Genomic DNA, 23,695 nt, shown 5'->3' on the forward strand with positions numbered 1-23,695 from the left:
CTCCCTTGATCTCCACTGTAGCTAATAAAGCAAACATCATGCTTGATTAGCTGCATTTAGGTAATGTATGTTGCTTCTGGGTTCATTAGTCACAGAGAGGATTGGAATGAGAGCCCCAGAACCACAAAAGGGTCTGGGTGGAGGGGGGAGGGGGGACATAGAGCCATTCAGATCACTTACACCTTAAAGCCCCTTGCTGGTTGTAAAGATCAATACCAAGCTTATGGCTGCAGCAGCCCTGGGCTTGTTTTAACTCCTTGTTTACTATGCCATTAAAAATGTACCTGGTAGAAAAGAGTTTAAAGACCACCAACAATATTTTGAAGTCCACAGAAGATTTAAATCTGATTGATGGTCATGAGATATTTCCTTGGCTTTCTGTATGTAAGAGACAGAAAGTAGCATGCAAAGGCTGTGTTTGGGAATAGCTCTCCTGTATCAAAGCATGAGTTACCAGATCACCAGATTACTGCCACAAAGGAAGGGGATAATAAACTGCAGAAATGCCCGGATTAAAAACCGAGTAAGAAGTCATCTCAAGCATTATTACTCCTTAAAGCGGAGCTCCACTCAAAAGGGGAAGTTTCACTTTAAGGCTTTGTCTCCCACTCCCTGTTAAGGACCGGCCCCTCTCGGGAGTGGGAACCCGAAGTTGACAGGTACCCTATCCCACTTCTGGTACAATTGCCTAAGGTGATCAGAAGTGGAAGTTGTCCTCCCCCCTCTTCCCCACAACACTGGGTGGTGGTTGTTGGGGTCTGCGGGCATGGGGCTTATCGGAATCTGGAAGCCCTCTTTAACAAAGGAGCTACAGATCCCACCCATGTAAATGAGTCTGTGGTACATAGTACCCCTATCATTCACCAACAAAAGTATCAAAAGTATATAAAAACACACGCAGTTTTTTTAATTAAAAAATTAAATGTCCCCCAAAACAGATTAAATGTCAATCACAATGAACGCCGACCTGCACAAAAAGAAACCGCTGCTCACCAAGCACAACATGTCTCTTTCAGGGACACACACCGAATGACATGAACATGTGGACAGGGTCACCTGGTGATATCACAAGGTGACCACATCCCCATATCTGTCAATTGGTGAGTGACGTCCCATTTAGAGACATATCACTCGCTGGAGAATTTCCTAGCCGGCGGCCAGGGGTGAGAATGCTATCTGATGTCATTGCCATATTTGGGTAATTATGTCAGACATAATTCCTATCACTTTGTTTACATTGACCTGTTGGCTAGAAAATCTCCTGGCCAGAATCTGAACGGGGCTGAGGATACATCACTGGTTACTAGACTGCAGTTGGCCTCCAGCCTTCAAGCAACCAAGTAGCTTAGTGCTAAGAAGGCTAACAAGTGGCAGGAGAGAGGTGAGAGGCATCCACAAGTGGGGAGAACAGCAGGAGATCTGAAGCCACTGAACAACAGACGGTGTGGAGAAAGGAGTGCACAGAGTAGTAGAGATAGAGTCGTGGGGATCAGAACATGCAGTGCAGTGGGAGAGAATGAAAGAAAGAGCGCACAAACCTTGCGCATTACCTCAAGAAATAGTGACTGATTTTATTTAATTTAGGAAATATACTCACAAAGGTGACAGTAAAACAGACATAAGTAAACCATATCCACACAGGGTTACAGGTAAATCCAAAGGGGGGGATAAAAACAAACGCGTTTTGAAGGGTGCTCCCTTCTTCATCAGAGCTGATCAAAAAAACAGAAATACAAATTCCCCTCAAAATATTACATGAACCATGAATATTCAAAATGGTATAACAGGTGGTGATACTGTAGATGAGCAGAACAATACATATGAGAATACTCATAAAAATGGCAATACGTATAATAATAATAATGATGTCAAAAAACACATACAGAAAAGGTGTATATAAAAAAATATACACAAAAAAAAATAATATATATATATATATATATATATAAATATATATGGAAAAAATGGGTGGAAATAAATGATGGAAAAAATTATTATGATGGAAAAAATTGAGAGCTTAATTGTACAACTGGCATAAAAATAGCTGGTTAAAGATCGATTAGCAATAAAAAGTATATATAACAGAAAAAAATTATTAAATAATTAATAATTAATTGTAAAAATATATATATACCTAATAATAATAATAATAATAATAAAACAAAAAATCATATAAAATATCGTATACAAAAAAATCCTATAATATAGAATTTAAAAAAAAAAAATCCATATAGAGAATCCATAAAATAAACATATATAAATATATAAATGCAAAAGCACAATTGCTATTTAAAAACAGGATACATTCATTTTATTATGTGTAGTATAGGATTGTGTGTAATATAAAAACAGATACCTGGGTTGAGCAGATGGAAACTTCAGTATGGAAGAGTTCCCATAGCAAGGAGATATTCAGCCACTGAGTGTCAGTATTACAGCAGTTCAGCCTGTTTAGTGTGGCTGGCGGTTAAAGCAATGGATTAAATACTGTAGGCTGCCTGCAGGTGGCAGTGGAACGTACGCCGGTTAAAATGCATTACTGCCCATGTGCTGTGCGTTCCAGCGGCCACATTAAAGAGGATCATGAAGCAGGAAGTCTCTGACACCACAGCTCCTACAGCAAAAAGTGATCAAAAGGCTGCACACGGCCAAGAACCCACTAGACCTTAAGAGATTAATACTTAGTTATTAAGGGACTGTAAAAAGTACATAAATAAATAAATACTTGAAAGGTGGAAGGTGCCAACAGTTCAGCGCCATCTAGTGACAGCTTTATCAATTGCAGGCTAAAATTATTAAAAGTCAGAATGAGTTGCTGGCTTCTGCTTTGTATCAATTGATGATAAGGATTAAATTCAAATCAGTGAAGATCGGGGAATCATTTCTAATTACGGTGTAGATTAATACTTTTTGAATAGTTTTTTAGGGAATTATTACCCGCACATTCCTTGTATACAGAGATGGAAGCTTTGTCTCCATACACTGTGTGCACCAATAGAAACATGAGGCACAGTAGCCTAAGATGACAAGGCATTCTCCTTCTCCTCCTTTCCTTCTGTCTCCAAACTAACAGACTGTCTCAAGACTGCTCTGTCCCTTGCTAACTTCTTCCTTTGAAAACCAGATGAGCAGCAGACAGAGCAAGAGACAACAGCATTGAAAGCAATAAACTTCAAGTGCTGTGTTAAGAATTTTGTCTGATAGCTTACTAGGGAATATTGATGGTTTAATACTTTAGTTGTCATTAGTTTCCTCATCTAGCAACTGTTGGTTATTCTTTTTAATAGTGACCCATTGTACAAGTGGCACAAATAAGAACTACCCGAATCTGTTGCACGTGTCTGTAACGTGTAGGAAATTGTTGTGGGGCTTTCATGAATTATCTGCAGGAATATTTAAAGGGGCCATATAAACAGAAAATGTTTTATTGAATTCCCCCTAGTGAGTTTTACAGTTGCTTATATCATACCCATAAAGACTTAACTACTTCCTTTAATTAGTGAACAAAAAGGAAAAAGGGCTGTTTGAAAGCTAAGAGAAAAGAAGAAAGAAAATTATTTTAAAAGCTGACAGTGAAAAGTCATTTAAAACGGAGAAAGAAGGAACATTTGTCCCAAAGTAGCGACTCTAAAGACACGTTATCAAAAGTATCACAAATAGAAGCACAGCTTCTATGTTTTCAACTTTAACTCTACTTATTCTAATACACTTAGTTCACAATTCTCTGTAACCCTAAAGGACAGGGGTGTGTTTGCAGCATTACTTAGTGGAAATAAAGCAAAACAGCCTGCAAAAAAAAACAAACGAATGAGCCACCACATCTAAGGACTGTTAAGCTGCAATACATTACATTTTTATTTTTGGGTTTAGATATGCTTTAATGAAAAATAAAATGTATTGTGGCAGGGTTCCTTTAAATATTGGAGAAACAAAGCTGTATATAAGAATATCAGCTGATGCACCATGCTGTGTTATATATGTATAGCAAAATTAGGTTGAATTTGGCTAGAGTTCAGAGGGTAAATACTTTATACATATACATATATATCTTTCACCAGTTTTTCCACCAAAACCACTGAAATGGTTACAAGTTACATAATGTGAAATATGCCCTTTATTTCCCAAAGTGTTTCCACAGTTTTTATAGATTGCCTATTTACAGTATATTGCTAATTTTACCATTTTCATTTTTGTGGAGAAATATAAAAATGGTGGAAAGTTTTAGTCATACTATATTTAAATGTACCTCAATAAAATATCATTGAAAACTAAAGCAATGAAAATATACTGCCAGTTTACCTTTTCCATTTTTTTAAACTAACCCCTTAGGACTCAGTAGATGTAACCCAGAGTACATTTTTTTTAATTACGCTAGATAAATTCAGGGATGGTAGAGAATAAGGCTCCATTCACACTAGGGTTTTTCAAATCGCGGATGGAATTGCTGTGATTCTGCCTGCGATTTGAAATCACGCTGTAAAAGTGTGAAAACGTGTAACCGCACATTCAGGTGGCACCTGAAAACGTGGGGCATTTTTGCTGCAATCACAGCACATTTTTCCTCACGGCAAAGGTGCCGTGATTGCGCAAACAGGACTGCAGGACACATGACACCCAAAAAAGAACCTATTTTGGGCGCAGTGTGTCCTGCAATTTTGCTTGTGCGATTGCAGTACATCTGAAAAACGTGCCACAATCGTAGCAAAAAAGTCATGCGTTTTCAGGTGCCAATAAAATAAATGGCACCTGAGCACACAATTGTGCATTTCACATTTTTACAGTGTGTTTTCAAATCGCTGGGCAGAATGGCCATGATTCTGCCCGCAATTTGAAAATCCCTAGTGTGAATGGAGCCTAAGCCATCAATATTAATAGTTACCAAACAAGGGAATTGTACTATACCTGTAAACATTAATGGTCTGCAATATCATCCCATGAAAAAAATCTGACCTTTGCTTCCATGATTAGGAATAATTCTACATTTCTAGTGCATTTCTTCCATTTAATACCACTGTACGCAGCCAGATTTTTTCCCAGACCACAAAATCTCACATAAAAGCTCTTTTCTGTAACTCTACGACCAATAGTCATGTACAGTCTTTTTTCTTACTTGTTTCATTTGTATTAAATACATAAAACATGACATTTTTTACTCCATTAAGATGATCTGCACAACTGATGTCTCTCTGAAATCTAACTTTTATTCAGAATACCACAACGTACAGTACGTAAATACAGTCAGTTGATGCATTTCAGCTTACATGGTCTTAAACATAACTACCAGAAAACATAAAACTTTGGAATTTATAGTGGTACAAATAATACAGATTCCACCCACCCATTAATTCAATTAACAAAGATGATTTGCAAAAGAGAAAACAGCTGATACAATTACACAGGGGCCCATGTGTATGCCACTATTCTTCACAAAAAGAATAAAGAAAATCAGCATACAAAAGATAATATACAGAAAACATAAAAAAAAAGATTATAAAATACAATTAAATTCATGGTATGATTTATAACTGTATACTAAGGGGAGAGGTGAAGAGAAAATGCATATAAGCAAAGCTCCATCTGAAAAGGGATCTGCGGAGAGAGGAAATCTAGTGCAGTCCCTAAAATGCCATGTCTCATTAGAGATGTGCCTAACATTTATTGTTTGTGTTGCAAAAATGTTTGGTTATTAAGGTTCTTAAAGTACGTGTGATACAACCCCCATATTGTAGGCCCTTTTTTAGGGTGGAACATGTAACATGGTCCTGATCCTGCAGCCGCTGCCCGATCCCCCCCCTTTCCCTTTCCAAAAACAGCCCAGTCCTTTTTAAAAACAGCTCCACCCACACGGCTGTATCATATCATAGCGGCTGTCAGCTTGTAGTTCTCAATGAACTACCATGGCGATGAGTGCTGTGGTAGTTCATTGAGTCTTCCTGTCAGAGGTATCAGCTTGCCCATATGGGGTGTACAAGAAAGCAGATACACTGACAGTCTCCAGTAGATCTGCATGGCATCAGCGATCTGCTGAACGCTGGTGCAATGCTTTACAGGTTCCTACTACAAGAAATAATAAATGCCCATTTTTTTACCTGCAAAAAAAAATAAATTTATTATTTTTTGTAGAAACGTGAACTTATCCTGTAATGATGCTTTCAGTCACAGATAGATCCACAATTTTGTGCCCATCTTTATCATTTTCTCTCAGCCTTTAAGATCACCTCTGTCAGACCCACAAATTTAATTCTGCACATATAGTAGTCCATTAGCACCTGTCTGAAAAAACCCTGCCTTTATTCCACGTCTCAATACCAAATATTTTGCCTGGTAGACTAATAAAGGTCTCATGTGTATAGCCAACATGTACAATGAACAGGGAATTCTGTCAATGTCAGTATTACCGGACAAATTCCAGATGTCAAATACAGAACTGCATTGTTATAACAAAAATGCTAACTTCCTCAAATCTGTTGGGTGCCAGAGGGATTTAATATCGATTGCATCAATAGAGTACCTGTGTAAAAACTGCAACCGAATTCCTGGACTCATGTCAGAGATTATGCTATACTTAATCCAGCCTCTAAATAAATACCATGCATGGACAAATGGGAACAGGACTTAGAAAATGAGATGGATTTACATCAGTGTTGCAAAATAGCTCTTTGTACATCATACATACATAGTTCAATTATTGAAGCTCATTATAAAGTATTATGGAAGTAGTATATGGTTCCAACGTGATTATCTACCTTTGTTCCAGGAGCCTCCCCAAAATACTTTTGAGGCTGTGGACATATGATGGACATGCCCAAAAGCAGAAAGATTTTGGATTAGAATATGTAAAGAAGGCACAACCTGCCACATATGGTGGAAATGCCCAAAAGCAGAGAGATTTTTGATCAGAATATGTAAAGAAGGCACAGCCTACCACATGCCGTATACATGCCCAAGAGCAGAAAGATTTCGGATTTGAATATGTAAATGTATATATTCCCTTACTCAAATCAACATCAGGAAATCTCCATTGAATATACTACTAAACCAACTGATTGAGGAGGTGCTTGGCTACACTAGAAAGTAGATTACTTGCATATTTAAAACTGCCAAAATAGATAATACATGATCTTGGAATTTCTCACCCATCCCATTTGTATTAATCTATTCCAAATTCTGCTGGCTAATGATAAATTAAAAACTACCTGCCGCATTGATCAATAAAATGAAGATATTTGAAAAGATCTAGGACCCTTAGATAAAATATATTTCAGGTGAACCATAAGATGGATGAGGGTTAGACCCATAGGACAGACTACAAACCACTTCCTGAAAATTTTCACCTTCCCCCTCTTCTTCTTTTCTCTCCTGACCTACTTTTTCTTCTCTCTATTTTCTTGATTTCCTTCATTTTATGTTTGTACCACTATCTATCTATCTATCTATCTATCTATCTATCTATTTATCTATCTCTTCAGTGCTATAAATAAATTCCACAACAGACCTGGAAACAATACAATAAATGATCTGTTATAATCCTGAACCTCCAAAATTAATGTATAGGATCTCCTCATTAGAGATATTTAGATATAATTTTAGTACACCTACGTTTTATCATGGGAACAGACAAGAAATAAATGTACTTTAGAGATTATAATTATACTAGGTATTTTACAAGTCAAGATAAATTATGTTAGGTGTTTTACAAGTCACGAAAAATTGTCTAAGTGGGAAATTCACCTAATTTGGAGAGCTTTGCTCTTACTTCCTGTTGCATACGAATGACAGAAAGTGAAGTGAAATATCCCAATCAGGATGCAGAAGGCAAAATAATACTGGCAGGGGTTTTGACCTTTCATTCCTTTATCAAAAATAAATAAATAAAATGATTTGGTTTTACATAGATTTTACTAGATGCATTTCACTATAATGAACGTGCAAAGAGTAATTTAATGAAGACCGAAGCTATGCCCTTCCAGTCACTCCTTTTGAAGTTACTCTTTCCACATTCCATTAATAATGGAAACTAAGGTGTGGAACATAAATTGAGCATGTAAGGCTATTCATACACACCAAGATATTTTCCAAGCAAAGTAACCATACTGAGAACAAATTAAGATCATCATGCTCCCAAGCTATAAAAGTCTGGAAAACATTGAAAGCCATCCAAAAATGTTAACCCCAATCTGTGTCATTAAAGAGCAGAAAAAAATAATCCCCTCTGGGTGATATATGTACATTGAAAGGATTTTAACAAAATTTGTTGCAGATTGCTGCCTTTTGTCATTTTGAAGAAATAACTGTTTGTTTGTGTCCATGGGCAAAGTAAATGTGAAGGGGAGTGACTTTAAAAGTGGTTAGGTCTGTATCCCTTTAAGATATGACTTCCCTTTGGGAGTATCTCACCAAAAATAAATTTTTGTTGTAGAGCATGTATTATTATCATTATACAGTATTTATAAAGCGCCAACAGTTCGCTCAGCACTTTACATTACAATGGGAGACAGTACATGCGACAGTACAATAACAATACAATGCGATACACGAGGGGTTCGAGGGCCCTGCTCCTTGGAGCTTACAATCTAGGAGGGAGGGGAAAGTGGTACAGGAGGAAATAGCTGTGGGGGATGGAGTGGTGGGAAGAGTGGAGGAGGTCGGCAATTAGCAGGGGGTGGGGTAGGCTTCCCTGAAGAGGTGGGTTTTCAGGGTGCGCCTAAAGGAGAGGAGAGTAGGTGATAGTCTGATGGATTGGGGTAGGGAGTTCCAGAGGATGGGTGATGCCCCAGAGAAGTCCTGGAGGTGGCAGGGGAGGAGGAGACCAGGGAACTAGAGAGAAGGAGGTCTTGTGAGGAGAGGAGAGTGCGTTTTGGGTGGTACTTGGATATTAGGTCGATGATGTAGTTTGGGGCAGTATTATTGAAGGCTTTGTACATCAGTGTTAGGATTTTGAATTTGATCCGTTGGGCAATCGGAAGCCAGTGGAGGGAATGGCAGAGGGGGGTGGCAGAAACGGAGCGGTTGGTAAGGTGGATGAGTCTGGCTGCCATATTCAGGATCGACTGAAGCGGGGATAGCCTGTGGCGAGGCAGGCCAGTGAGGAGGGAGTTGCAGTAATCGAGTCGTGATATGATGAGGGAGTGGATGAGCTGCTTGGTGGTTTCTGGGGTTAGGAACGTGTGTATTTTGGCGATGTTGCGGAGGTGGACTCTGCATGAGTTTGTTAGTGATTGGACTTGGGGCTGGAAGGATAGATTGGAGTCAAGAATGACACCAAGTACTCTGGCCTGCGGGGCGGGCCTGATGGTGGCATTGTTGGACGTGATGGAGAACTCAGTGGGGGGTGGTGTTCGAGCTGGGGGGAAGACTAGGAGCTCAGTTTTGGAGAGGTTCATTTTAAGGAAGTGGAGCAACATCCAATCTGATATGTCGTTCAGTAGGCTTGTGATTCGGGTGGAGACTGAAGGGGTGAGGCGAGGGGTCGAGAGATAAATTTGCTTGTCGTTGGCATAGAGGTGGTAGTTGAAGCCGTGAGAGTGTATGAGTTGGCCAAGGGAGGAGGTGTAGATGGAGAAGAGAAGGGGCCCGAGGACCGAGCCTTGAGGGAACCCAACAGAGAGGGGTAGTTAGGGGGAGGTGGTAGTGTTATAGGTAACGCTGAAGGAGTGTTGTGATAGGTAGGATGAGAGCCAGGAGAGAGCGGAATCTCTGAGGCCAAGGGAGTGTAGTTTTTTGAGGAGGAGGGGGTGGTCGACTGTGTCGAAAGCCGTGGAGAGGTCAAGGAGTAGGAGCACTGAGTAGTGGCCATTAGCTTTGGCGGTTAGCAGGTCGTTGGAGAGTTTGAGTAAGACAGTTTTGGTGGAGTGTAGGGGACGGAAGCCATACTGTAGGTGATTGAGGAGGTTGTTGTCATTGAGGTGGGAGCTTAGGCGATTGTAGACTAAGCGCTCGAGGAGTTTGGATGTAAATGGCAGCAGGGAGATGGGTCTAAGATTGTTGGGGACAGTGGGGTCCAGGGAGGGCTTGTTAAGTATGGGAGTGATGTGCGCATGCTTCAGAGGGGAGGGGAATGTGCCGAAAGAGAGGGAGAGATTAAAGATGTGGGGGAGGGAGCGGAGGATGGAGGAGGAGGGAGGTCGTAGGAGTTGTGAAGGGACAGGGTCGAGGGGGCAGGTGGTAAGGCAGGCTTCAGAGAAGACCTTGGTGACCTCCTCAATGGTATTAAGGTCGAAGGAGTGGAGTGTTGAGGGGGCTTCAGTGTGAGGAATGTTAGGTGGGGTGGGGGTCTGAACAGTGGTGAGGCCAAGGGAAAGGGCTGATGAGGGGGTTACTGTGTGAGAGGGGATGGGTGGGGAGGAAGTCTGAGCAGCGGCGATGCCCCTGCAAATTGTGTCAATCTTGTTTTTGAAGTGATTGGCAATCTCAAGGGCGGTGAGTGAGGTGCTGGGTGGAGGTGGGGGCAGAGAGAGTAGAGAATTGAAGGTGGAGAAGAGCCGGCGAGGATTGGTGGAGAGGGTCTTGATGAGGGTCAGGAAGTAGGCATGTTTGGTAGCGTGGAGGGAGGAGGTGTAGGTGTGGAAGGCAGATTTATAGCGGGTGAAGGCTAGTTGGGATCTGATTTTGCGCCATAGTCGCTCCAGCGCATGACTGCGTCGTTTGAGGGTTTTGGTGTGATCAGTCTGCCAGGGCTGGAGCGATCGAGGTCTGATGTTTCGTGTGGTTAAAGGAGCTAGTGAATTAAGGGCGGTTGACAGCAAGTTGTTATAGGCAGTCATGGCCAGGTCGGGGCAAGACGGGGGAAGGATCCTGTCGTAAAGTTGATCAGCTGCAGAGTGGAGAGGGGCAGGGTTCAGGTATCTTAGTACATCTGTGTACAGAACGCCTCAATGTTGCCATATTTCAATGCATTTTACATAAAATTACAGTGCTGCAGATGTTAAAGGAAAGGTCATTTTTATTAACATTCTATTATAATATGACTTGCATAGCAATTGTATATGTTACATTATGTTTTATTGTTTGCTAGTTTGTTTTCCCATGAAAGTTGAGTTACTCTTTCAGAAAAGGTCAATATTTATGCGTATGTATGTATGTATGTATTTACATTACTTACTTTGTACTTGTCAAAACTTTAATGAAACACATTGAACATAAATCATTGGAAGCACTGCATCTCACATGCAGAGATTTCTTGGAAAACCTATGTAATCATTCAGTATCTGTTCCCCCTTCTTTGTGCCCACTTCAGAATGTCGAAAGTGTGTTTATGTTTCAACTCAAGAAGCACAACGTGCAAGAAGCATGGGCCTGCACAAGTGCAAAGGCTCAGATAGTTTAAATAAAATATATAAATAAATAAAATACATTTTCTGCTATAATGAATTGGCCTAAGAAAATAATAATTATAAGAACAAAATTATTAATACATTATGAACCATATGCATGTAACAGCTGAAATGTCAATATTTCCAACATACTGTATATCCACATTCCAGCTGGTTCTACTTGGTGAAAAAAATAAACTAAAATGATACAGGTCAACAGAAACATCATTAAATTCTGTTTTATCCACAACAGAGAGAAGTGGCTAATTAAGTACATAGACTTTCCTATTTGCTCGTTACAGCTTTTATTAACCTATAACAGTCCTTGGGGATGCTGGTTTAGAGGTGACTTAGCACAATGAAATACCATGTACATAACCTAGCAACATCAGCACTATTTATCTCCCTCGATCAAAAGTTGTAGCCATTGATCACATTGTTCTTTTGTGTGATGACATCAGTTTCTAAAACAAGAAACCCGAGGTTCACTTTGTATTATAGTGATTCTATCACAAAAGCAAAGCGTTCAATATATTTATTCCCTAGTGATGTGGAGATTGTTATTAAAGCAATGTTTCAAGATTTTGCTGAATAGCAGCCTAGAAAAGCAAGAGAATGTACTGAACTGAACCAGCTCACATGAATTAGCTTCCTTTGTGTTAGGTAACTGTGCTTTTGATGCACATTGCAGATAAGAGGTGAGAAACCTAGGCTTTCAGTTCTACACTGTAATTAGCATTATACACTATATTATTAAGCCTTTAATCAATTATTGCCTTTGTGTGTTCTGGGTAAGAGAACTGGCACTTAACTCTAACATAAAAAAAGAAGAAAGCTAACAACTTTCAGCTTATGAGCTAGAAAGGAATGCAAATGAAATAATAAAAGCAATAATGTCAGTATATTACACAATTGCTGTTAAAGTTGCTTAAGTATTCCACGTACTTAAGCAACTTAAGAAAAGAAACAAATAAACAGCTTGAAAAAAAATATAAGAAAAATATTTGTAAATAACAAAATCTCAGATAAAGAAAGATGATTTAAATAATACTGCAATCAGCTGCTTAATACAGGAGTCATAGCAGCCATTATTTCCTAACCATAGAGACACTCATGGTATTAGTGTCACAGCAGGAATAAGGGTAAATATAATTCAGGGATGGTGGGTAGCAAACAAAAATTGTGCATGCTTGGAAGGAGCTGCTGCACCCAGGGAATACTGCAGATAAACACAGCATGCACTACATCACACTTGATTACTATACTGTAAATAAATCTGTAACTATACAAAGAAATTAAATTGTACTGCTGAGTTTTAAAATGAAAAAGGCTTGCATTTCAAGATTATTAGATTAGAAGTAGCGCTACAGCTTAAATGCTGAACCATTGTATTCCAACTAAATCTGCAGTGTCATAAACAAAGTCTCAAAGAATGCATCTTCTGTCATTATGATTTCAGCAAAATGTCACCAGTTTGCATTGTCATTGTGAATTCTCATTACACAGTTCATGGAAGCTGCACAGCAGTACTGCATGAAGCAAACAGAAAAGAAAGCATAAAGAAAATCCAAAATAGCATGAATCATGATTGGCATATACCCATATAATCCATTAAAGCAACACAGCAATGTTAAAAGAGCACACAGGTGGCGCACACACCTAGTGCATTATCCAAGATTTATTCAAAGGTGTAAAAGACAAAAACATACTCACAGACATAGCATGTGTAAAAAGCTTTTGTATAATGGAGATGGCGGCAACAACGGGCAAGGTGTTCCAACTGTCATTGTGGTCAGGAGGCTGACACATTTCAGGGATGAGTCCCTTTCCTCAGAGCTACTTAATGTTGCATGAAGCTACCACTTATGCCCTATTTAGCCTTAGATCTTGATGTGACTATATTCACTTACATCCTTTATAGTTCCAGCAAAGAGAGGTTTATCCCCAACTTCCTGTTCCATCTTTTTTTTTTGTTATTGAAAAGGTTTTCAGAAATTAAATAGTTGCATGAGTACAGTATAAATGATAAAATTACAGTACAATGTAGTTCAAGTAAAAATTCAAGCTATGGCTTGATTGTGGTCTTCTACATTGTATCACTGCAGCAGTGTAAACATGAGAAAATAAGAAGGATGAAAGAGAGGTAAAACAGAAGTAATGCGAAGAGAGAGGCAGTGGGAGTGGCCGGGGGTGAAGATTGGTTCATTGAGTTAGGTGAAGGATGTGCTGCCAACCTTTAGGTCAATAAGGTGCCTATTACAGTACTCAGGTAAGAAGAGGGTGACCCAGTCCAGTGCAGTCTGGATTTAACCTCTGAAATGTGTAATGGACTAGAAAACCATGTTTTGGAAATTTCATGGCTGTTAGGACATGAGACGTGAGTATTAACTGGTGCTTAGTATTGCCATCAAGTTTTACATTTAAAAGTGCTTTGCAAGGGTATTGGAGAACCAGTTTGTGAACATGTAAGAACTAAAAAACCTGTGCCTGTACCATTGGATAGGTCCACTAGGTCTCATAAAACTTGTCTGGTTTTTATCCCTCACTTTTAGAATCTCAAATACCTTGTAGAATGTGTACCACTAGGTTTACATTGTTGTTGGTTATGTACAGTATATTCCAGGTATTTGACAAATAACATACCTTTGTGGTTGTGTTGTATAGCTGCTGTCATAATCCTCATAGCTTAATTCATCATAGTCATCTCCAAAATCATCATCATAGCCCTGCAAATAAATATGAAAATGCAGTATTAACACAATAAATATAAATACATAACAGTATGGGAGAGATTTACTAAAATATGTGCACCCAGAATTAGGTGCAGTTGTGCATGGTAGCCAAACAGCTTGTACCTTGTCAGGTTGTTGAATTAAGCTTTGACAATAAAACCTGGAAGATGATTGGTTATTAGGCAGAACTGCACCAGATTTTGCACCATGCAGTTTTAGTAAATAACCCCTGTGAGTCTGTACTTGTGTACTACTATATTAAATATGCATTGTAACACTCATCTATTTTAGGATGGATCACTAGCATAGGATAGAAGGATGCTGTCACTAGAATAGGATAGACGAGGTTATTACATGTTTCAGAACAAGGTATTTTACATACATACACAAAAATATTGATTCCACTTCCATTTCCAATAACTCTTGTTTTTCTGCCTTCCAAAGATCAACAAGCACCATGCAAAATCACCAGGATGCCCCACTGTGGCTGGGAACAATTCTCTCTTCCAGTCAATAGCCATTTCTTAGTTCAGATTCTGAATCCCAAGATGAGAGATATCCATTTATTTCTGATAGACACCATTGCATTTCTTAATCAGCCATATAGGCACACTACCTGTTTCATATGCAGTATGGATGTGTGTATTTAAACACATCTATTCCACACGAGAATGGGATGGCATGTGAAAGGACATGTTTCTACCCTAGAATCTAGTTTATTTTTTCTCTCAAACTTTTAGAGATTATTCTCATTAAAAAAATTACTTTAAGAAAAAAAATAAGGAATTTGTATGTCAAGGCTCAGTGATGAAGTCCAAAGTGGTCCCTAGCTATGCTAATTTCTTGTCAGATTTCAAGGAGAGATATTTATATGGTAATTCATAGTACATGGGATTTGTTCTTGCATGGTTCAGGTACATTGATGAGTTCTCCTCAACTGGCATGGCACAAAGGCAGATTTGCTAGATTTTATGGCATAACTGAATGGATGTCACCCCAATATTTCCTTCACTTTGGAACACAGCAATAGGGCTACCAACGTTTTAGACATTCTCTTGACACTGGAGAATGGTGATTTCATGGGAAAAAAAAACAAACAGAGTGGAACAGAAAAAGTTCCCACCTAAAAATCTAGAATGCTGGGTTCTCATACTGCTAAATTATCAGAATCAGGAAATTTACATCCAAAGATACAATGCTCTGTGAGCAGGCAGGTGCAATAGCTAGAGTACTTCACACAAGACTTTACACAAGGTAATGACAGACAGGTACTACAGAAATCACTAGAGAAGGCATTCCAACAACCTAGGAAGTCAGTTTTCAAATGTTGTAGCAGGAAACATTAAGGCATATAATAACAGTATTACCATTTTCCTCTCAATCTCCTCAGGTGCATCATATCATAAAGACACACTGCCATGTTCTAAGCAGCAACCCAAAATTGACAGACATGTTTAAATATACTTCACAGTTTGCATATACAAGATCGAGAAATCTTAGAAACAGAGTAGTTCGTGCAGGTTGCTCGAACACTGAACCACCAGTTTCAGGTGCTAATAGGTTACACACACACCTCAGACACCAATGGATATGTACCCATGTGGAAGTTGTGTTCAATGCAATTTTGTAATTGTAAACACATTTTTCACACACCCCAGAACAGGGAAGAATATCCAGTTAAATGTGAACTGTTTTGTGAACTGTTCTTCCAGAAATGTGACACATCTTCTTGTGTCTCCATGGACATGCAAATGTTGGACAAACCTTGCGTGTGGTTTGTATAATATTTAGTGAACACAGAAGTGAAGAGGGGTGACCCAAACTCACCAGTAACATGCCATTTCAGGATTGCACTCATAACAGTTCACAATTTCAATTCACTGTAATTGAGGAAGTCAAATATCCAAGATGATGGAACCTGTCTAGGCTGATACTCCAGAAAGAATGTTATTGGATTTAAAAATGAGATATATTATACTCAAAATGGATGAATGAAGAACATGACGTCACAGTGTATTTTGGGTTACCTGTAATTGGTTTCAGTGAGCAGGGGCAAGTCGATGGTGAGTGAACAAGGCAGATATGATAAAATATAATTAGTGTGAGGGCTATAGCAGGGTGACTTTTCATGGCAGTCATTATCTAGTGCCATGGTATCCAGGGTAAATTTGAAAGAGGCATCTATGAGTGTTTCAGTCTTACCCTGTCTTTAAGCTGGCCATGGCAGTACAAGCCTAATATTCTCAGAAAATGAGTAGGCAAAAAGTATTGCCATAGATTTTACAGGTGCATGTTTATTTTGTAGATTGTGAATCTTCATTAAGCTACCTTTTTTTAAACTACCCCTCTGACACTTCTCCAGAATTGTTTTTTCTTAGCATTATTTGCACTATGTTACAAGCCTTTTTTGTTAAATGTTGTGTTTAGCAATACCTGGTAATGCCCTATCCCCATGCTGCCTTGCTCTATCACAGACCAGTTTGCAAATGGTCCAGCCATGCTGTGGTTGGCACATTCTGGGAGCTTGGTGGAACGGGAAGTGATGTCACCACTGGAATCTAGAATTGTAATCGGAAGTACTGTCACGCAGGCAGAGCAGCTGTTAGTTGCAGCCATTGTATATATAGTGTCTTTATTTACTGTAGATAATAAGTATGTACTTGTGAATGAGTTTTTGTTACCCCCAAAACATTAGGTTCTCCTACCTCTTTTCTCTTTTCATCATGGTCTGCTCCCTCTCTATTATTACTCTACTGTGATTACTAACCTCCTGTATGTACTGTATGTTTAGGAATATCAGTTTGTATATGACTGATGATCACTTTACTTATGTGCCTGCAAGTATTCTTTTGGCTATAGAATGGAATAAACATGTATAAAATACTCTTGCTGTATTACTCTTGATGTGATATGGCATGCTTCTATACGGTATATAATACATTTTACTTTCATTTGTAATCCATAAAAGCTACTGGAGTAATGGAAGATTTGTACAAGTTATTCTTATGTTATTGTGCTCTTATATATATTGAATAAAACTTTATTGCAAAAAACATTCTTTGGATATTGTATACTCACTCTATGCATATACAATTTTTGACAATCGTCTTTTCTTTTTTTGACACATGGGGGACATTTACCAAAACTGGGAGCGTTTATTGTCAAAGCTTAATTGAACAAGTGGAAGTTTGAAGTTGATTGGCTACCATGCACAGCTGCACCAGAATCTGAGTGCTCCAGTTTTAGTAAATCTCTCCCATAGCGTCAGTGGTAGAATTTAACTTTTTGTTAAGCCTATTGAAACAATAATGTTGTTTGGTTGGCATCACCATGACTCAGTAAATATACAGAAGTCAATAAAGTATTGTAAATTGTTTCAGTCGGTTTATTACAATTGGAATAAATGCAGCAGACCATCCTAGCACTCATACTGACATATCACACAACTAGGCCAATGATCTCTGTTGTAGTCAACAAGTATATGTATGAATAGTTGATGCAGATAAGATGAGAAGGGTGGCAATATCCTAAAACTGGTGAAAATAGTTCCCCAGTTCTGGCAGATGAGTCATGGAATAGAGATGTAGTGTAGTGGAACATCTAAGCATAGAGAATAAGGGAATGATTGATAGCTTTGCTCCCTCCATTCCTAGATCTTGTTTTATTCATAGAAGCTGTATTACATCAAAAAAATCATTAAGAAACAAGTTAGTCAGTAAATAACACATATTTTAAAGTTCTTGCCTTAAAATAGCCAAGTTATGCACAAACTTGTGTACAATATGTACAGTATATACACTTCTGAAAAAAAATAAAGGAACATTTTTTAATCAGAGTATAGCATCAAGTCAATTAAACTCCTGAGATATTGATCTGGTCAGTTAAGTAGCAGAGGGGGTTGTTAATCAGTTTCAACTGTTTTGGTGTTAATGAAATTAACAACAGGTGCACTAGAAGGGCAACAATAAGACCACCCCCAAAACAGGAATGGTTTTACAGGTGGAGGCCACTGACATTGTTTTACCTACTCATATTTTCTGACTGTTTTTCACTAGTTTTGCATTTGGCTAGGGTCAATGTCACTACTGTTAGCATGAGGCAATAACTGGACCCTACAGAGGTTGCACAGGCAGTCCAACTCCTCCAGGATGGCACATCATTACTTGCCATTGTCAGAAGGTTTGGTGTATCTCCCAGCACAGTCTCAAGGGCATGGAGGAGATTAAAGGAGACAGGCAGGTACTCTAGGAGAGCTTGAAAGGGCCATAGAAGGTACTTAACCCATCAGCAGAACCAGTATCTGCTCCTTTGTGCAAGGAGGACCAGGATAAACACTGCCAGCAGGCCACTGGTGTGAATGTCTCTGACCAAACAATCAGAAACAGACTTCATTAGGGTGGCCTGAGGGCCTGACATCCTCTAGTGGGCCGTGTGTTCACTGCCCGGCATTATGGAGCTCGATTGGCATTTCCCGTTGAACACCAGAATTGGCAGGTCTGCCACTGGTGCCCTGTGCTTTTCACGGATGAGAGCAGGTTCACCCACATATGACAGATATGAAAGGGTCTGGAGAAGCCATGGAAATGTTATGCTGTCTGAAAAATTGTTTAGCATGACCGTTTTGCTGGTGGGACAATGATGGTCAGGGGAGGCATATCCATGGAGGGATGCACAGACCTCTACAGGCTAGACAATGGCACCCTGACTGCCATTAGTTATCGGGATGAAATTCTTGGACCCATTGTCAGACCCTACACTGGTGAACTGGTTCTTGGGTTTCTCCTGATGCATGACAATGCCCGGCCTCATGTGGCGAGAGTATGCAGGCAGTTCTTGGAAGATGAAGAAATTGATACCATTGAATGGCCCCAACGCTCACCTGACCTAAATCCAGTAGAACACCTCTGGGATATCATGTTTTGGTCCATCCGATGCTGCCAGGTTGCATCTCAGACTGTCCAAGAACTCAGCAATGCCCTGGTGCAGATCTGGGAGGAAATACCCCAGAACACCATCCATCGCCTCATTAGGAGCATGCACCGACAAATACCATTTTGAGTTGTTGCAATTAAATTTCAGTAAAATGGACTAGCCTGCTGCATAATGTTTTCGCTTTGATTTTCGGGGTGTCTTTGAACTCAGTCCTCTGTAGGTTGATAATTTTCATTTCCATGAAGCGATGGGGAATCCTTACATTCCTAACACACTACCCAGTCCAAATCAGTATAGATATCCAGAACAATATTTTTCACCATTGAGATCTGATGTGTTTTCAAAGTGTTCCTTTCATTTTTTTATTTAACTACAGTACACTAACTTGAAAACCATGTAGTTGCTATGTATTCTAAGTACACAATAAGACCTTTCCCCCTTAATTGTGTTCTGCTTATCAAAAAAACATTATTGCACTAAAATCATGCAACTGTACAAACTAACAATTACAGTACATAGCCTATTCTCAGAAGACTATCAAAGTGTTAAAAACTGCACTTCATACATGCTGTGAGGAATTTGTTGACACATTAATTTAACTGGATCTGCACATATTATAGTACTTGGCTGTGTCTATGCAGCTGCTGCTTCCCAGTTGACATTAATGGGACTGTCTGCATGTGGATGCATGGAACACCTGTGCATCCTGCATGGGCAAACATGGTTCTGAGATGATTGTACGCGTAAGTACACCCATTTGAACAAGGCCATATAATTTCCTGATACAGGCCAACATTTGTTTGGCATTACTTTTCCTTCCAAAGAGTTTTTTTATTAAAACACTTTCTGTGAATAATGACCTTGTTGCTATCATTTTCAAAATAAAAACTATACAGAATATCACTGAATGCAGTAAGCTTTAAATTAGTTTACAAGTCACATCGGAACTGCAGGAACAATATATCAAATTTCCACTTTTTCAGTGGATAAAGTTAACCCATGGGATGATTGTTACAACTCTGGTTTACAGTAGTTACAACTTGCATGTATTGATCCACTTGGTTATCCTGTTAAATGTCGTATTCTTAACAAATTCAAACCTATTGATTTGCACTGGGCTTCAGATGAAAATTATATTTCAAAACCTTTGTAGTATACTTTAAGTCCATGTAATCTAAAAAGCAATTTTTTTTCCTGTTGATTTTGTGCGGACAAAGAAAATTTTTTATACCAGTGTTAATGGAAACCTGACAGAAAGGATGTAAACATTAAACATTAGTAACTGCTTTTGTTGCATCAATGATTTCAAAGCACATGGACATGAATGCTGTGATTATTTGGGATTTCCTAGAAATCTGGTCTCTGAGACCCTTCTGTGCAGGAATATTGTGGCATCTCACCCCATCCTCTTGGTTTTATAAACCCATGAACTGCTGTTACCAATTTTTGTTAATATCTGCTGGTCAAATCTGATATTGTAGCTTCAATTTCATTGGTTCTCTGCCCTTTTGGGACAAGAGGTCATTGATGCACAGACCATGTTTAGCAGGGTCAGTAAACTTAACTATAACTCTGTGGCTAATTTGTCAGTTTGACAGTGGGGTCTGGGAACTAGGAAATAAAAAAAAGTTTAATTACTAAAAGAGTGGCATCTGTTCATGTTGCAAAGTTAATTTTCACTTTTCAAGGAAATTTGCATTTAGCTTAGTAAGTAAGGTGAAGCTTTGTTGACCTCAATAATTCAATCATATGCAAGCAAAAATTGTGTTTTTTTTTATTTTACACACACATATTCTTACAGTTTCTAATTCTAAAGTTTTACAATTGTAATTCCTTACATGGTATTTTTTCTAAAGTGAATTTTTACTACATTCCCAAATCTAAGTGAAGATTCTCTTTAAAAGTGAAAATTACCTTGCGAAGTGAACATGTTCAACTCATTTGTTAAATCACCTCCATTATTTCAGTTTTTGGGAATAGAAATTAGGAAAAAATTGACTGGTCAATACTTTGAAAACACAGGCATAGGAACCTTATTTCTAACTTTTATTAAGTATTCTTGCATGGCAAGACCACTTACTGTTATCTCACATATATATTCTTATTATTATAGCCAAATTTACCACCCTAACTCCTCCCACAGTTTTTACACTACATATACAGTAATATACCGAAACATGCGGATTGTTCCCAATTGGTGTGCTATTACTTTGTGGAACGTTTCGCCGAATGGTTCATGAAATATCAACGTTTTTGTGGTGAAATTGGTCCCATAGGAATGAATGGCGAAATGTTCAAAACTAGAGTGGGAGCTGACAAAAGCTAGATTGTGAGCTGAAAATCAAACCACTCCACCCAGTCACTCCGCCCACTCCAGTTGTAGACTACTGGTGGAGGCAAGAACACTTCACACAATTTCCCCAGAAATTGTAGCTTTTCTAGTTTTTAAATAGATCACTTGGTGGCATCTTACAGCAACATAGCTTGAACATAAGATCATATATGCATGCTGAAAACATTATTGAGATACCTGCTAGGCAGGCAAAAATTAAAGCCACTTCTAGACACCTATAGCACTTCAAGCTAAGTTCAACCTAAGGAATTGTATACTGTTAAACATCAATGTAATCAATGTATAAAGTGTGAAGTTTAAGTGATACCCTTTATTGGTTAACTTAAGCCATTTATATAGAAATATACTGTATGTTTTAGAGACAAAATAAGATTTCATAATTGGATATTTCCATGACTATCATACCTTACCATTTTAATATGCATGATTCCAGGTACACCATTTTAATGTGTTTAAAGTTGGTTAAAAGGAGAGATAAATGATGTTGGATTCAGAAACTTTGCTTGAACATAGACTTTAAATGCCATTTCATAATTTTCAAACTCTTAGAACATGATTTGCTTACAGTGCATAACTTTCCATTTTCAGTAAGATTTCTGCTGTGCAGGGGATTGTGAGGAGATAATATAAAGATAGATAACGGACTGCTCTACTGACAGTATTTTAGAACATTTTTAACAATTTGGAAAGAAGACACAGCTGGAATAAAAGTATACATATATTTGCCTAGTTTTTGGACTTAATGGTTATGCTCTTTAGCAGTTTGCATAAGTTGATTTTTGAGTAAGCTAAAATTTCTTTCAAACAGCCAAAGTTATTTAGAGAACCAATAAATCCCAGAGTACTTCTTGGCATCCAAAGACAAACTAATCCAGTGTGCTATATGCACCATCAGAGCTGTAGTTGTTGACTTGCATTTCAGCAATATTTAGTGATCTAAACAGCTCCATATTTTATATCATTTATTATCCAGAAAATTTATTTTGCTGTGATATTGTGCACACATTATACACACTCCAAAGGTTCTTTTTCAAGATATAAGATATAATCTAAAAAATAAATCAAATACATCTATACCCTGCTAGAGCAGCCATTTTCACCCAAAGGAACCACTAAAAGAGGTCTTGAGAAACCCCTGCTTAAAGTATTTTTTGGATTTGTGGGAAACATGCCCCTTACATCCGTGGTCAATGGGAAGAATGAAACCTGTACAGTGGTGGTCAGAATGCCACCTTAAAGACAGCCAAGAAAAGAATAAAGAATAAATTCATAGATATAGAAAAAATTACTTGACAACCAAAATGTAGCTGTTTCTAGGAATACATACAATGACTATTGCTAACTGCATTATATGTATCATCAAATATTAACTAAAATTTACAGTCTGTACAAGAATTTCCAATTTATTTATAATGTCTATGCAAACCTATAGGGTAAAATGTAGACAATTTGTTTATCTACTGTATGTTTGCAAAAAGACTACTACTGTTGTTTGCACACATAAAAATATGTATATGTTCATTCTTTGCACCATCTATTATTATTCCCATAATGCAATACAAACCTACACAATGTATTACCCATGTGTCATATTGTGTTGCACTCTGCAATTTGGCTTATTTGGAGATCATTGTCTTTTAAGAACCAAGCACATAATTGCCTAAACAGGCATTAAATATTCCAGTCACTTAGAAGTACATTATATTAAATATCTGCTCTTCATAGTGTTTTGTTTTCTTGTTTCTTAATCATTTAATTTCCCCAATCTCCGTTTTGAAGGCTGAACTGTTATGCCAGATTCAATTAGTATTCATTTAGTAGATGAAAATTATTTTCATATTGATGAAAGAGGAAATTATTGACACTTAAAGATGTTGGTTCTTGAATAGAATTTGATGAGAGCATTTAAATGAATAAACAGATTTCCTTAATTGGGGATATCTGTCTCAAAATCAAATTAAAGCTAGCTATTTTGTTCCAAAACTTAGTGCTGATGCCATTGATGTTGACACCACATAAATAACTGGCATATGTGATTTATCTATTTATAGCTGCATATGGATATTCTAGATACAAAATCATAACAGGAATACTGTTTTTAATTTTTTTTTGTGCAAATTTCCTTCTATCATGCACTGTAATAGTCCCCCACTGCCTGCAATCCAGCCTTTGCTGTAAAGCTTACAAGAGCTGTAAAATCAGTAACCAATATGTCTGCTGGTAATTCCACATCAAAAATACTGTAAGCAATTTTGAATATCTGCCAAACTTGCACTTGTGCTGGCCATCACTAGGCTGAAGCTAGTGACCCCAGTAAATCCATACTTAGAACCTTAGGTCACATAGGGAAAAAAGTGTATAGAACA

At 38.2% G+C, this 23,695-nt stretch overlaps 1 protein-coding gene across 1 annotated transcript in view; it reads right to left on the reverse strand.

The window, feature by feature from the left end:
• Nucleotides 1–23,695, reverse strand: part of LOC149435291 (KH domain-containing, RNA-binding, signal transduction-associated protein 2-like) — a 136,576-nt gene that overhangs the window by 41,877 nt on the left and 71,004 nt on the right. Inside the window, exon 5 of the mRNA XM_089662825.1 lies at nt 13,956–14,038. Coding sequence (XP_089518951.1) covers nt 13,956–14,038 — 83 coding nt within the window. The remainder of the gene's footprint in view (nt 1–13,955; nt 14,039–23,695) is intronic.

This window comes from Staurois parvus, unplaced genomic scaffold, assembly GCF_062004578.1.
Source record: "Staurois parvus isolate SC_StPar_1 unplaced genomic scaffold, SC_StPar_1.0 ptg001562l, whole genome shotgun sequence".
In the NCBI taxonomy this organism is placed as follows: Eukaryota; Metazoa; Chordata; class Amphibia; order Anura; family Ranidae; genus Staurois; species Staurois parvus.